Source organism: Labrus bergylta, chromosome 8 (assembly GCF_963930695.1).
Source record: "Labrus bergylta chromosome 8, fLabBer1.1, whole genome shotgun sequence".
Taxonomy (NCBI): Eukaryota; Metazoa; Chordata; class Actinopteri; order Labriformes; family Labridae; genus Labrus; species Labrus bergylta.
This window is the reverse complement of record NC_089202.1, coordinates 24903048-24919795: the sequence shown is the minus strand read 5'-3', so window position 1 is coordinate 24919795 and position 16748 is coordinate 24903048. Positions and strand designations below refer to the sequence as shown.

Below are 16748 nucleotides of genomic sequence, written 5' to 3'. Positions count from 1 at the left end.
TGTGAAGCACTTTGTGACAAATCCCTTCAACAAGGTTTAGAAGTAAACTTGAGCTGACACACACACACACACACACACACACACGCACACACAGAGAGAGAATCAGAGACACATGGGGCGACAGCGGCTCACACACAATTAAATCTGCTATGAGTGAGATGTAAATGTAAATTTAGGGTAGGACGGACAAAATGAGCAGATTAGAGAGACAAAGAAGACGAGAGAGAGAGATGATGAGAAACAGAGGTGTCGCAGCAGCAGCATTTCTGTTTTTTCTCTAAATCATACACACATTTTTCCTCTGTTGCTTTTTCACAGCTTCTTGTGTCTGTTCCTTTTCTTTGGTGTTTGTTTACATTACTCAAAAAGGGGTTCAAATGAGTCATCAAGTGAAATCAGAGTAGAAAAAAAGGGAAGAGGAGAGACAGAGAGATTCATACTGGATGTGAAACCAGAAATGTGAAGTGAGTCGTTCTCTCTTAAGAAGTGCTTCAGTAAATAAATTGTGTGGAGTGCTGCTTTGTATGAAAAGACTCCTCAGTTAAAGACAACAGAGTGAGCAGAGGAGGTGGGGCAGAGAGACTGTGGGTCTGTACTCCAACAACTATCAACGTTAGCGTAGGATGAGAGTTCGACTAGCGTGCAGGTAGCTAGCAGGATTACAAACTCCACCTGGTTCCTGGTTACGTTCCACTTTAAGAGGGTGTGCTCCGGCAGGGGTACGGATGCTCATGCACAAGCACAGGAACGCAAGGTGGACATGAAGAATGTAACAGCAGTATTTTGCTGTTGCCATCATCTGCCCAGGGACAACAGATGGAAAATAGCTAGCTAGCTAAATCTGGTACAAAGCATCTCTTCTTTTCTGAGACTAATGTTTTTTTTTGTACACTGTCCCTTATTCAAATAAACGATGAAACTGAAACTTAAACGGAAGAATAATCGATTCCCGCCTCCATTAAAGAGAAATCCCGGAGTATGAGAGGGCTGTATCTGAACAAAATGACTCAAACTAGGTCACAAAGTCAAATCAACTTCACCTCTAAGAACCCGAATCTGCCAATTCGAACTCACCGCCAGTCAGCCACCTCCAGCACACCGCCTCACCCCCAGCCCTGGACACCTCTGCATATTCTAAATAAAGTCATCTTATCTGTTTGGTCTGCATTTGACTGATTGATAAAATAACACGGGTTTAAAGTTTCACCTGCAAAGCTCGGATTAGCAGAAAGCAGCCCAGAGAGAAAACAGTTTTGCTCGAGGTGCAGGCGTCGACTTCAGAGATCTGGAGACAGGCTGGTGTTCTTTACATCTTCAAAAGTGAAGAATTCAAATCAACACTTCCTGCTATGGGAAGTCTTTCTTTACTGTTTCTTAATTTCTGATAGTCTGGTTTACGTCTGCGTTCATGCTGTTCATCTACAGCTCAGCTGCCTCCTCTGCGATCCACAAAGCAGGGAGCCCGTCTGAGATCCAGCTCCTCTGAGCCAGGCCTCAAGCTGTCATTCATCTATTTTCTACAGTCTTCCACAACTGTAAAGGACGTGAAACACTCGGTAAGGGGCCAAATATGACAACCAAGGGTCAGACAAGCTGGTCCTGCTGCAGAGCCGAGTCATTCGGGACCAAACCGGGCCAGCGAGGGGCTACTTAGGTGGGTACGGTGAGAGGAAAGAGGGGGACAAGAGAGAGAGAGACAGAGGAAGAGAGAAAGAGGGAGAGAGACAGAGGAAGAGAGACAGAAAGAGGGAGAGAGAGAGAGAGAGAGGGAGGAGAGAGAGACAGAAAGAGGGAGAGAGAGCGCAAGAGGGAGGGAGAGAGAGAGAGAGAGAGGGAGAGAGAGGGAGGGAGAGAGAGACAGAAAGAGGGAGAGAGAGAGATAGAGGGGGAGAGACAGAGAGAGAGGGAGAGAGAGGGAGGGAGAGAGAGACAGAAAGAGGGAGAGAGAGAGAGAGAGAGAGAGAGAGAGAGGGAGAGAGAGGGAGAGGGGGAGAGACAGAGAGAGAGGGAGGGAGAGAGAGACAGAAAGAGGGAGAGAGAGAGAGGGAGCGAGAGAGAGAGAGACAGAAAGAGGGAGAGAGAGAGTTTTAATGGCTCTCATGTTTCACAGTAGAGAGCTGATGATTGACTCGTGGAAGCGAGTGCCACATTTCTGTGTGCAGGAAGACAAAAGAGCGTGACACGCACGCTCGTACGCACACACAGTTTGAATTTATACGTTTTGGTGTGTGTGTGTGTGTGTGTGTGTGTGTGTGTGTGGCTGAGACAGAGGCTTCTGAATCTGACCCGTTTGACCGCTACCTAAACTTGTGTAAACAAAGCGCCTCTTGAGCGCTCTGCATGTGGCGGCGCAGTGAATCATCGCCTCTGATCCTCAGAATAAACAGCGACACGATGAGAGCGTCTGCCAACCAGAAAAACTCCAACCGGACGATTCTAGGAGCTTTTCTGCATCTTTGTAAATGAATATATTCTTGATCACGTTTCACTTTAAATATTCTTTTTAGCTTCTAGTTTGTGTTATATGATCAGACGAGGAGGGGGGGGGGGATGAGTTAAGAGCCATTCTTCACCTTCAGTGTTTCCTACTCACACCTGGGCGGGCCGCTCGAAGGTTTTCCTCTAGATACATTTTGATGTCCCATCTTGAGAAAAGTCCATCCTCTCCGTCTTTTGCCTGCTCCACTTTTCAGAAACTGTGTCTCAAACAGGCCGTTTGGAGATTTCCCCTTCATGACATCAGAAAGGGCAGAAATGGCTGGGCCCCTGAAATGCCCTACCTGCTAACCTCCTGGCTAACGTTAGCTTCCATCAGCCTTTGCAGCAGACTGAAATCGGTTTGTTATTAGTTCTTGTTGGGGTCAAATGTCCGTCCAGCGCCCTCCTTTTCATCCTCACTCTGTGCAGGTGCTGGCATGGCTTTACTCCTTCAATATAACTGGTATAACAGTGAAGTTCACTGCGCCCCCACTTACATCTAAAAGATGACCTCTGGTCAAAACGTTTTGATTGTGATGAATTCAAACTTTTTGTGGCTTTCGAGTAAGTGTGCGAGCTCTTCATCCTCAGTCTGCTGTTCCTGCACGGCCCTGCACCTACGTGATGAGCGTATAACTACCTTCTGTTTGCCCGCTGACGTCAGTAACAGTAAAAAAAAAGTCTCTACAATTCTACAATTCACTTAGCAGACGCTTTTATACAAAGCGACGTACATCAGAGAGTAAGAACAATACAATCAAGGATCTAAAAAAAAGGGAACAATGTCAGTAAGAGCAAAGGATCAGCTTTGAGTCCGATTGGACAAACAGGTGCTGACAGGCATTGCACAGAGGCAAAGCACAACATTGACGGCTGTTCTTGAGAGCTCTAATCAGTATAGAAACCATCTTATAAGTCATCGTTATCAAACAAAAACCATCATCATTACCATCATCATCATCAATAATATGGAGACCATCATCATTAAGTTAGTAGGTATTCATGAAAGAGCTGGGTCTTTAGATTTTTCTTAAAGGTGCAGAGCGACTCTGCAGATCGAATGGAGTTTGGAAAATCATTCTCAATCAGTCTCAAATCATTTTTAGAAGAGGGGGTTAACATTTTGAAACAGACTGCATGTGTTGCTTTAAGAGGTCATGGTGAGTATTTAGCTGTAAAATAAAATGTGGTCACTGTTGCTTTAAATAAGGATGGACCGTGTTTTCTCTGCTGACCTCTGCGGGCCATCTCCCGTGCGACTTGGCCCCAGAAAGCTTCCCCCCCATACCCCACTTTACCCCCCTCCTTACCCCCCTTTATCCCCCCTGATGGCGGCCCTGCATGTGGACATACTGAAGCAAAAAAAAAAATAAAAACAGATGATGTGCATATGAAATGTTGGTCATATATAAAAAAAAAAAAAAAAAAGACTTAATAATGTCCGGCACCGAAACAAGAATGTGGAGGAAATGTTCAGTGTGTTGTGGAGCGAGCGCACAGAGTTTGAGTTCACCGTCACGTACGGGACACGCTCAGATAAGAACGCACGTCACACATCATGAATCATGTATCATGGGGAGAGCAGTGGTCAGCTTGATTCAGGGCTCTCGCTGAGTGGATGGCGTTCAAACCGCCTGAGAATGCTGTTCACATCTTGAAATCATAAATTGAACCTCCGTCAGTACTCCTCTTTGATGGATGATCTTTTCTGCGAATGTCGAAACCAGTTTGGAGGAGTTTTTCTGACGCGGCTCCAGCTTTCTCAGGCCGAGTTTATGTCTCCACAAAATGAACGCAGACACCTTCCCCGCCATGTCAGTGTAACCCGCAGCACCTTATCCATAACATACGACTTTACACTGAATCCATTTAGACGCTGTAGTGGCAATATGTCCAAAAGCCCCAAAAAATCTAAATAAACTAATATCAAACATAATCAAATGACCAGAGATGCACAATGGGGATGTGATGTACGCAGGCAAAAGAAGTCCAATGTCCATGAGCGAGGTTTAAAAATCATTGTGATTACTGGAAGTCCTCCTGGATGACAACGAGTGCATGGAGCAACAATCAGAAAGTGTATTTACAGCAGCAGAGTGTTTGGAGGACATGCTGGCGCACACATGTTTCACACTTCAGCAGACACAGCTTCAAAAAGCTCAGAGTGAGTGTGAGAAGAGCTCACGTTCCTGACGGAGCCGACACGACCTCTGATGAAGACGGATAGGCGTTATGAAGACTTCAACTCTCGCCTTCTTCTCTGTCCAAGGGCGAGGACTGTTCTGATCTCACTGTGGCTTCCTGAGCGCCAAATCACTGAAGATGAATCAATGTTTGGGAGGATCTGAGTCCAACATGTTGGACTGAGTTTAATGAAGAACTCTCAGTTTGGTCTGTTTTGCTTTGTGAAGACTTTCAAAAGATGTGTTTTGAGATGAGATTTTAAAATGGAGAGAATCAGAATCGGGGTTTATTGCCAAGTACATTTACACATACAAGGAGTATACACATCACTTGGTGTATTGGTGCTAAAAAATTAACAAGGAAATAAAGCAGAACTAGCAACAACTTAAATAATACAGTATAAGAAGCTATTACAATATCAAATAGAATTTAAAAATTTAAAATTTAAAATATAAAAATTAAAAATTAAAAACACAAAATGTACAAAAGGTGCAATGTAGGAGCTGTGCAGTGGACTATGAGAAGAGGATGTCTGGTGGGGTTCCAGAGGAGGGGTCAGAGCGGCTGAAGGCTCTGGATCCCGTGGTGGTCAGGCAGGCGGGTCGTGCGGTGAGTTGAATGGAAGAAGAAGACCTCGGAGTGTAGGTGGGCGTGTTGATGTGCAGAGAGGTTCAGAGGAGTGAGGTCATGGACAGCCTTAAAGGTAACGAGCAGAATCTGAAGGATTGTCCAGCTGAAGGGCGGGAGTGAAGGGATTAATGGAGGGCGCTCTAGAGATGATGCGGGCAGCAGAGTTCTGCACCAGTTTGTGGATGGACTGGAGAGGAAGACCAAACAGAAGGGAGATGGCGGTACTGTTGGGCGGAGGCGATTAATTTAATCAGACCGATTGACATTATTGATGTGAGCTTGGAATGATGGCGTGCACTCATGGACAACACCCAGAGACTCTGAACCTGAGGGGAGGGAGGGACTGAGGAGGGATCAATAGTGAGAGAAAAACTGTCAGGTTTTGAGATTGTGCATTTGGTGGCGATGAGGAGAACCTTGTTTTTGTCATTGTTTGATTTGAGGAAGTTGAAGGAGAACAAGGATTTGATTTCCTTTGTGAAGATTGATTGGTGATTCTTGCAGCCAGCTTCGATTCTGATTTGAGAATTCAGAGATGAGTTTCTGGAGTGACAGCAGACAAATAGCGATGTTAGAAGTTTGAATACATTTCTCATGAGCTCGGCATCGCTGATTTCTGAATCAGATATCTTTTCAGTAGCGTCGCTGTTTATTGATCAAGTAGTGCGCTCGCATCCAGACGGATACAGTTTCAGTGCAGCGTAGCTTCCTGTCACGATCAAAATCAAACCTCTAATGTTAATACACAGACGTGTATTTGTAGCAGACTGTGTAGAGCGGTTTGGCTGTGACATCACAGTCTCATCCTTGATGACCAGACGTCCCTGCAGACAGGCGAGCATGAGATCACGTACTGGGGAACACGCAGGCGATTCCCGAACAAGCAAACAGAACCACGACCTATGAAGTTAACCATCGCACTACGGCTGTGCTCAAAAAAACAACATGGTAATATATCGCCCAGTACAGCAAAACTGGACGACACAGTAAAGCTGTGGTCACATCAGGTGCAGTACACAATAAAGCCAACAGGCAGCAGTAGAGGTCAAACTACATGATGCAGAGTGCGTTTCAAACACAAACTGGTTCAAAAAGCTGCAGCAGACTGACCCATGGGCTGCAGGACGAACTGGTCCTGAGTGACGGCCAGAGGAGGCTGAACGCCGACGCTCAGCTTTGAGGACTGCATGACACAGCTGGCCTTCACCGTCACCTGCAGAAGGAAAGACGGAGAGGAATGTAAATATGTGCAGAACAATAAAAGAGCTAATAAAAGAAAGGAGAGAGATGTAGGGGAAGAGAGAGAGAGCAGAAGAAGGTCAGAGAGGAGGAAGAGAAAGGAAACAATGAGAGAGTCTCACCTGGACGGTTACTGAAGGGACGGGCAGACCATCCAGGTCTTGGATCAGAGCTAGCTGTGGACAGATAGAGAGGGCATGATGAGTCTTTCTGTGTGTGTGTGTGTGTGTGTGTGTGTGTGTGTGTGTGTGTATCTCTGTTTGTTTACCGATGGGTTGTCCATACTTGACGACACCACAGCAGTAATAATCAGGTCCTCCTCGACGTCAGATTTAGGCAGAATGTCTGAAAAGAAAACACGAGCTTGAGTTAATAACATGAAATCCATGATGTTCCAAAGTTGATATCAAATCAATAGAGATGAGTCGCAAAGCGTCCTGAATTTGTGACACTGTCAGATATTTGACATATGAGACACGGCGTCTTTGATCCTCTCACAGGAACACCGTTTTGGAGCCGTGACCACAGATATGACCACGACTGATCATCTGTCGTCTGGGACAGCCTGAAACCTCTGATCCATGGTCAGATAATATTTATCAAAGTCCCTCCAGCCCGCTCCTACCCTGAGTCCTGCTGGCCTCTCTGATGTACTTCTGCAGCTTCTTCATCTCAGCCTCCACCTGCTCGTAGTCCGCCTCCCTGGCGTCCACCTTTGGCGTGGAGAAGAAGGAGGGGTCTGTTCCCATGTAGGAGCACAGGAGGTGACCATCGGAGTTCAGAGTGATCACGACTCCCTTTAACTCACTGAGGAGAGGAGAGGAGAGGAGGACACATGAGAGGAGAGGAGAGGAGAGTGTTTACAGTTTGATACTTTACAGTTTATTTATTCAAACAAACAACAAGTTGAGTTTATTAGTTTGTGATATTGAACCAGAACAAAGATTGAGAGCACAAGGAAACACTTCATGATGCAATAATAAATTTGACTGTGTGTGTTTGTGTGAGAGAGTGTGTGTTTGATAACTGGTTGCAGATGTGTTTTGTGGTTCCAGTCCAGTGAGGCGATAACACACACACAAATACACACACACACACACACACACACGCACACACACACACACACAACAGGGGTTCAGGTCTCGAGCAGCAGCCAGATCCACACCTGCATATCAGAGAGGGTGTCTGAGGGGAAATAAAACTTTCACTTTAACTGCTGTGGAAACACTCACACACACGCGCACACAGCGCACACACGCGCGCACACACGCGCACACACGCGCGCGCACACACACACACACACACACGCGCGCACACACACACGCACACACACACGCACACACACGCGCACACACACGCACACACACACGCACACACACACGCACACACGCACACACACGCACACACACGCACACACACGCACACACACGCACACACACGCACACACACGCACACGCACACACTTCCACTTGCCATTCCAAGATTCTCGAATCCAGATAAAATCCAGATGAGATTCATGAAACTTCCATTTACACACATTTCCGTCCGACTCAGCCGGATCACAAATCTGAGAGTCTGTTCAGGTTAGCGTGTCAGCGAATAACTAACCATAACACAAACTAAAGAATCCTGTTTATAAACAATAATCGAGACTCTTAATCAGACAATCAAGTCGTTGTCTCTTAACCAGATCATTCCCTACGTCAGCACGTTTTCATGATGTTAGAAAAAAGTGGATTTTTTGGAGTCAGAGCGACTTAAACTGGACTTTAAAAATCTGAAATCGTGCGTAACTGAACTTTCAAACACAGCGAGATGAAGAGATTGGAAATGAATTTACTCTCACATGTTTGCACTTCAATCAGACCCAAACTGGACTAGGCGTTCTGAGCATGCTCCATAGTTGCCATGTCAGGCTTTGACCCGAAGGTCGAGCAGCATAAACACGATCATAGAAGTCGTCTACCTTCAGATAACGCCGTAAGCTTGAGTGATAGCGTGCATCGCTTTTAACCCAAATATCAATCACTGAGTATTTATCAGAATCAGAATCAGGGTTTATTGCCAAGTACATTTACATATATAAGGAATTTGACTTGGTGTATTGGTGCTAAACAATTAACAAGGAAATAAAGCAGAACTAGCAACAACTTAAATAATACAGTATAAGAAGCTATTACAATATATAAAATAGAATTTAAAGATGTAAAATATAAAAAATAATAAAAATAAAAAATGTGAAATATGAAATGTACGGGGCTGTGAAGTTGTCCATGTTCAAATTTAAAGAAGTTATCTGCTCAAGATGTGGATCAATACGAGATGCGAGCAGTAACTCAGGGTGGATCGAGCCCTGGCTCACACGTAGAGACGTCATAAAAGGTCAGGCTGAAAGGGTTAAATGTGATTAGCTGTTAAAAACAGCATGTAGTCGTCTCATCACGCTGCTTCCAGGATCGTTGTTCCGTTTCTATGGGTCTGCTTTCTTTTAGAGACGCTCACGTACTCCTCGGTCCTTTCTTTTGTGGATCTGTGTTCTGTGAACGTCCAAATTTGGGCTGGTAGTTTGTGCGGAGAGTTTAAAAAAGCTTGGGAAGAACTCGTGATGATTTAATACGAGGTCGGCAGAATTAAGTTGTGAAACTCAATACAGCTCGCAATAAAACAAAGGAAAGGCTTCTGGAGCTGCAGTAAATCACAGATATTTACACCGAGCTGCTCAAGCGTTACTGTGCATGTGTGTGTGTCTGTGTGTGTGTCGCTCCCACACACTGACGACACACTGAACAAGACGATGACTATCACAAGCAGTAAAATAACACCGCCTTAAACTAAACCAAACAGCAACCCAGACAAACACTATCGACTCCATCTAAGACACACACACACACACACACACACACACACACACACACACACACACACACACACACACACACACACACACACACACACACACACACACACACACACACACACACACACACACACACACACACACACACACACGCCTGTGTTTTGGCTCGTAATTGCGCTTTGATTGGAGATGTTTAAATGAAGACGGATGATTGGCTACAGATGGCCCCTCCCTGCCCTGCTCTTCATTGATTGGCCAGCTGGAAGACGTTGTGCTGCCATTTCCTGTAGCAGAGCCACACGCTGGATCTCACAAGCTGATAAGAAAGCCTTTCTGCTTTTGACGTCCTTACCTGTGTGCTTACAGGTGTGTCATTGAGTCATGTGTTTGGCCCAATTTAGCTCCGCCTCTTGCAGCCCTACTGGGCTGTGATTGGCTAGTCGCATGTGCCATAAAGAAGTAATATGAGCTGTGATTGGCTGGTAATATGAGCTTTGGTTGAGTAATATTATGTGTTATGATTTGCTTATATTAATAGCTTTTATAGTTGTATTATTATAGTTGCCTCTCTCTGCTCGTCTGCCTCTACATGTCTTACTCTCTTCCTCCTCGCTCAGATCAGAGCTACATCACAGCAGGATCAGGTCAATCAAATTAACCTGTTGAGTTTAATTACCCGACAAGCACCCAGAAACTCGGTTGCACCCTGCTCCTCACGCCAACAAACTTTCTCCAGCTTTGCATACGCGCACTTTGAAGCAAACTATGTTTAAAGCAGACTGATCAGCAGCTGCTTGGTTTCATTTTCAGGCTTTTGTGCCTTTATTGGAGAGATAGGGCAGTGAATACAGTCGGAAAACAGGGAGAGAGAGAGTGGGGAATTACAAGCGGGAAAGGAGCCACAGGTTGGATCGAACCTGGGCCGCCTGCTTGGAGGACTACAGGCTCCATACATGGGGCGCACGCACTAACCACTGCACCAACAGCGCCCCAGCTGCTTGGTTTCTTAACACTGAAGAGGAATGAATATCTCAAGGCTTTCTAGTAATATAAAATGCTTTTACTCACGGGAAGTTGCCGATGCGTAGGGCCACGGGGACGAAGGGGAGCTGGGCCGCCCACTTCAGAGTCACATCCTGGTAGACCAGCAGCATGTTGGTGTGGTTGCCTAGTAACAAGTTGGTGGTGCCATCCGTCACTAAACAAGACAGGAAGAAGAAAAACGTGAGATCGCAGCTCATTTCATACTTACATTAAAGGAGCTGTATGTAACTCTGACCCCTAGTGTTTAAAAGGAGTACTGCAGTCCAAATTCTAAACATTGTAGAGAGCCAGCACTTCAACATAGCATGTTTCCTTTATGTCTGATCATATAATAAGGTACCTTTATCATTTCACTGACTGGTCCTTTAAATGTGTCCTGTCTCAATCTGAAAGTTGACTTTGTTTATTTCTCTTAAGGTTTGCACTTGTTTTTGGCACTGCCTTTGTCTGTAGTAATTTATCCTCACCCATTTCTTTGTTTGTTCAGCCATGGTTTCTGTTAAAAGCAACCGAGCAGAGACCGGAGAAAACATCAAACTTCTTTAGCTCAGATTTAACGGTTAGGTTTCAGGTTTTTAACTCTGGAAAAAGTGGTGCATATTCACAAATATTCCAAAGCCATAGGGCACAGAAATAACACATTCCTGCGGTGGGTGGCATTGCCCTTTTAGATGAGAGCGACTTGTACACTTATATATACAAAAAAAAGTCATCTTTACGTCCCACATCTGGTTTGTGTATTCAATTTTGTCATTTAGATCATTCGTTTTAAGACAAGGTCAGCTTTTATAGGCATGTAAATATAACTCCAAGTTACATATACACTTTCTCCTGTGACTCATTCAGAAACATCACATTTAAGTTATGTTTTACTACTTATGTTTCACACACACACACACACACACAAACACTCACACTCATGTCCCGTCCATCCCACCAGTGGAGCAGTTGCCACCTAGAGAGATCTGAGGTGACGGCCACACGCAGCACAAACACGCCTCACTCACACAGAGGAACAACCCGCTTAGAATATAGTAACAGCGGTCAGCAGGGCGGTGCGGGGCGGTGCAGGGGTCAAAATGACAGAGTGTGTGTCGGGGCCACATCAAAGACAAACACACACCTTCTACCTCGGCATCAGGATCATAATTACAGGCTCATTATAACGGTCCGATCGACGCTCTGCAGCCGTGCTCACATCAGCTGCTTTATAAAACAAATCTGAAGACTTAAGGAAGGACAACTTAAAGAACAACAACACCTCCACATATGCAGCAAAGCATCTGACCAACAACACAATGTGCAACGCTGAGACTGTACTGTGCTCTACATTTATTGCTTTATTTTCATCCAACTATTTTCTACAATCAAACATTGTTTAGCATGCACAATCCTTTTGTGAATCAGGCCCTGAAACTCTAGTTTCTGTCAGGAGACATAAATTCATTTGGAGCAAGCTGCAACCTCCAGTGTTGAATAATGAACCCTAATGCAGGAGTGTAAAATCCTGCAGTTCCTCGAGTGTCCGCTAGAGGCTGGCTGCAGAAGCACAGGAAGTCACATACACACCCATTCTACAGCAGAGATGAACTTGTTTACAGCCTGGTTCAAAAAACCAAGGTCTGATTAGCTCATGTCTCGATCGACACACACTGTGGGGGGGGGGGGGGGGGTGAATGTTTTGATGACTCATCAGTTTTGATTTGATGAAGGATAAGAGTTATTCACAATAAGGCGTGTAGCTGACCTGATTGACAGGCGGGCGCGGTGTAACGGTTTGTCAGGAGGTTTAAAACCCGCCTCAGCTCCAGCTCTCAGCCTGTTGTGTCGACCGCCATCAATGGGACTCCAGCGCCCCCTGCAGGTGCAGACGGGTGACTCAGGCTTCGTCCAGTAATATTTACAGTCTATGATTCGCCGATGTTTTTGTGTTGGTAACGGATAAATCAAACATAGATCCTCAGTTGGGATAACATCTGGTGACTGTAGAGGTCAGAGGACGTTGTTCTTTCGTACTCCTTAGATCATCCAACGAGCCAATAGCTAAATTAATCCGTCTCAGATTTGCACTTCATATTCTTATTTCTCAAACTGAGTGGTTTAGCATCTTTCAGCTGAACTGTGGTGTCTCTGAGGAGCAGTCAGGCCAATAAAGATATTTGAGAAGGAGAGAAAAAGACAGAGGGAGGCAGACAGAGGGAGAGAGCGAGAGAGAGAGCGAGAGAGCGAGAGAGGGAGAGAGAGAGTGAGGGAGAGAGAGGGAGAGAGAGAGAGAGTGCAGCGGTCCAGCAGAGACAGCTGTGAGGCTGAAGGCCAAAAGGAAAGAGTGAGGAAACACTCAGGAGGCCACTGTTGTCTAACCGTCCCTACACTACACTCACAACTTCAAGGGTTGGTTTTTTTTGACAATAAAAGCCTCACTGAGTGGTAGGTGGCTGCTTTGACAGTCAGAGTGTCTCTTAAGTTGTCCTGTAAACACTTAAACAAAAAACAAACACAGGCACAAAGGACAGCAGCAGAGTAATCCCAGCAGCTGTCCTCTTCCAGCCATGTGGGAATTTTTATGCGGTTTTGATTGTTGACAGGAATCATGTCCCAATAAAAGCTGCTTTTGTGCACTTGTACATCAAGGATTACATTTAAAGCCAATTTCCAAGAGCAATTTGAATCATCTAAATGATGTCTGGAACAGATAGAGGAGGGCACTCACATATTTTCTTTCTCAAATTGAAAACAGAGTCAGCACAAAGCTCCTGGCCGTTCCTGCAGTTTCTCCATCAGTTCTCTGTTTCTGGATCATTCCTCCAGTCTATTCTGTGCTTTCCTTCTTTTTTTTTTCTCTCTTTCCATCTGTCAGCTCTCCAGTGGATTTCATATCAAGTGTCATATTCTGTTCTGTGGTACATTGTTCAATAAAGTGAGGCAGACAGAACAGTTCTGGTGCTGTAACCAAACCTCTTTAAAAGGTTGTTTATTGCTCAACGCTCTAAAGGTCGAACACAACGTTTATTCTGTTGTATTTAAGGTCCAAGATGTCTGAAGAGACACTCAGAGTATGTGGAAATTTGGGGTAATGCACAAAGCATCATTTGTTATGCTTACTGTCCCCTCTTGTTTTGCTGAAGTTAAGTAAAAAGTTTTCCCTGCTTCCCCTTCCTGCCAGGTGGGACAAGGGCCACTACCCCTCAAGGAAAACCCCTCAGAGAAACACAGGGTTAATCTGCCTGTCTCTTTTAAAAAATCACCAAATAAGGAGAAACACTGCATTCACTTGGCTGCAACAATGTATATATTATCTGTCAATGTATATGTCTGTATTCATTATGATATCCATCCTTCTTGCACCATCTGTTAATACACTACAACACGGTGAGAAGTGTGCTCAGGCTCTAACGCATGCAGCAGAGGCTCCATGTGTTCCATCATGTTCGGCCAGAAGTAGCTTCCTGCAGAGACAGTTTGGTGGCATTCGGCCACACTGCACAGATTGTGTTGTCTTCTTCTTTTTTTAATTAAGTTGTTCACTTCTTTTTGTTGTAGCATGCGCTGATGCAGGGTGTGCCTGTGGCCTGTGGCCCGGTACTTTACTCCAGGATGAACACAGCTGAGCTTCAGTCTATCTCGACCTTGTTGCTCTCTTCTCTCTAAGACAACATCTTGTGCAGAGGGGAAGAAGGAGGAGCAATCTACTTGAGCAAAGTCGCGCTGCCAGCCTCGTCTGCAGCATATGTATCCCCAGAAGCTCTCATTGGCTAATACAGGCTGGGAACAGTAAATGGAAGCTTCTAATAAGCCAAATAAGGCGCCAGTTGAAAGGTCTGAGTCGCCATGTTTATGAAATACACTGAAAAATCAGGAGAGAAGTGTCATATTTGAATCAGTCTGTGGATCTTTATGGTCGGGATGTGTTTGGATTAAATCTTGTTCTGGATTTGGATCATTTGGACCCTTAATGACGCAGCAGGACTGTTTTTGTTGGAATATTAGGACTGGATGACTTCAGTAAATCTTTAAATTGTGAGTAATAAGACAGTAAAAATTGTTTGTTTGTCATTGGTCAGACAGATGAGCAGATTGTGGCTGCTGTGTTGTTTATCATTGAAACAGTAGCTTTTCTAGATATGTATGAGATTAGTTTTACGTACTCAGCTGTTAGGTACACAATCGCACAGCTGAGAACACACAACCCGTGCACGCAGGGTCCTGAGGGTGGGCTGTTGGATCTTTAACAGTTAAAAATGTTATCTAATATGGAAGCAGAACAATTCATTGAGCAGTAAAAATGCAGAATTAAATATTTGTGTCCATGTTTCTAATTTGTTTCCCTTTTTGTGTCCACTGTGTTTGCAACAGATTGATATCGTTATCCTCAGCGCCAAATTAATGAGAGGATCCCTTGCGAGACACACCTTAAATCAGTCTGTCGATGGAGAGAACAAAGAGAGTGATGTAACAGCTGTTACAGTGTGTCAGTTTTATCGTTTTAATCCGCCGAAGTCTTGGCTTACCTGAGGTGTACGGCAGGAAGCAGCTCGGGTTGAACTCCAGCTTCTTCATGAAGCGGATCTGGCCGTTGTCGCGGAAACAGTAGAGGTTCCTCTCACCCAGAACAAAGATGGAGGCGGAGGAGTGAGAGAACAGGGGCACAGAGAGGTCCAGGGCCACTTCTCCCAGGACGAAGGTCCAATCAGGCTGAAGGAGAACAAACAAACAAACAAACATCTTTATAAAACACTGCACAAGTTTTCACAACAATAAGCAGGAAGTACACCTTTAGTGTCTATTACTCTGTGTGAACATCTTTCACAAACTGTTTATAAAGGCTCAGAAATCCATCAGTCATTTATTTTAAAGCGCTCAACAGTGATGGTAAATTTCTCCGCTGAAATCCTCCTTTGACATTTCACAAAATCCTGACATTAAGACATCCAAACCTGTTACCATGACAACCAGCTACCCCAATCACGACCATAACCAGCTATGAGGTCACCAGGGTCTGGACCTCGGTAATTTGCAATTTTGCAAAAATAAGCCCATAAAAAAAGGTTACCAATCAATCCACAAAGCCCTAGGAGGCTTTTACTTTGAAAATACTCATACAGAAATGCTTCAAAGTCATGCTTCATTGTTAACAAGACGCACTCACCGCCTAGATCTGCGGATCATTCACTTAATGATTTAACAGGAAGTAAATGTGAGTGAGCTGTCGGCCGGGTGTTTGGCTTGGGTTGCATTTGAAGGCATGAGTTTTGCGTGCCCTGAAATGCCTTGAATAGGAAACTTTAAGAGAAAAACATCTGGAGCTCACTATTTTCGTAACTGTGACCCCAATACTCGAGATGACAAAACATTTGATTCGGCGCCAAAACAGTGTTAAAAAAACAGATAAGGCAAAGACTGTGTGTATCACTTTTCGTCCAAAGTCATGAACTACACATCGCTCATTGCATTGCGACTGATCCCTCTTCTTCTTAAACTTACCTTTAGTGGTTGTTATCTTGTTCATACTCTTGATACAGGTGTTGTAACATCTTTTAGTTTGTGTTTCATTCACTGCACCAGAACAAGGTTATAAGTTTACTGTTAGCTAACTAGCTAGCTGAAACTATCCACTCGCGTACGGCGCCGACGAGTCAGACCATCTTCAGTCTTTTACTGGTTAAAATGTTTTAATATAAACAGGATGATGATGTAAAGGTTTTTATGGTGAAGCTGGAAACAGAACACACAATCCTGCTGTTCACACATTTTCAGCCTCATCAGGACTTTCTTAACTGAATCTGTGGAATCTAGTTTGTTAAGGACTCACCGTCAGCCTCTTGCCTCCGGTCTTCACAGGCACGTCAGGGTCCTGTCGGCTTTCTGCATCCGTAGCTACAGCTAGAGTCTCGTACCTGCAAATCAGAAGGACACAGACGACTTTAATCTCCTGTTCTTAAATGTGTTTGTACTTTGTGCCAGTTGTTTGTTGACAGGCTGTGAAACAGGAAGCAGAGCCAGAGGAAGCTCATATTTTGCTTCTCTAAGACCGAAACAGCAGCTTCTCTCCGGGGGGGGGGCACCTGGTCTTCAAGGCAGAAATCTTTGTGTGCATCATTAGTTCATACCTAAATGAAAGTTAAACACTGACTGACATGGTCATCATTAACTAAATTAAGAGCTGGTGTTTCATACTCTCCTCCTCTTTCACGGTTTGTGTCAGGTCGGTCAACAAGCTGCTGACCTGCTGTCCCCCGGCGCTGCGGTCCATCACTTTTAATCAGCGAGCTGCTGGCACCTGGCTGAGCAGAAAGTGGTCAGGCTGATCTGTGGTCAG

The 16748-nt window shown here is 44.8% G+C and overlaps 1 protein-coding gene across 3 annotated transcripts in view; it reads right to left on the bottom strand.

The window, feature by feature from the left end:
• The window catches only part of bbs9 (Bardet-Biedl syndrome 9), a 139101-nt gene that overhangs the window by 103187 nt on the left and 19166 nt on the right, over positions 1 to 16748 (bottom strand). For all 3 annotated transcript variants that reach the window (XM_065958093.1, XM_065958095.1, XM_065958094.1), the window contains exons 7-13: positions 16242 to 16326; positions 14941 to 15124; positions 10457 to 10586; positions 7157 to 7338; positions 6800 to 6876; positions 6654 to 6707; positions 6403 to 6505 (exon numbers count right to left, since the gene is read on the bottom strand). In XM_065958093.1, the coding sequence (XP_065814165.1) occupies positions 6403 to 6505; positions 6654 to 6707; positions 6800 to 6876; positions 7157 to 7338; positions 10457 to 10586; positions 14941 to 15124; positions 16242 to 16326 (815 nt within the window). The remainder of the gene's footprint in view (positions 1 to 6402; positions 6506 to 6653; positions 6708 to 6799; positions 6877 to 7156; positions 7339 to 10456; positions 10587 to 14940; positions 15125 to 16241; positions 16327 to 16748) is intronic.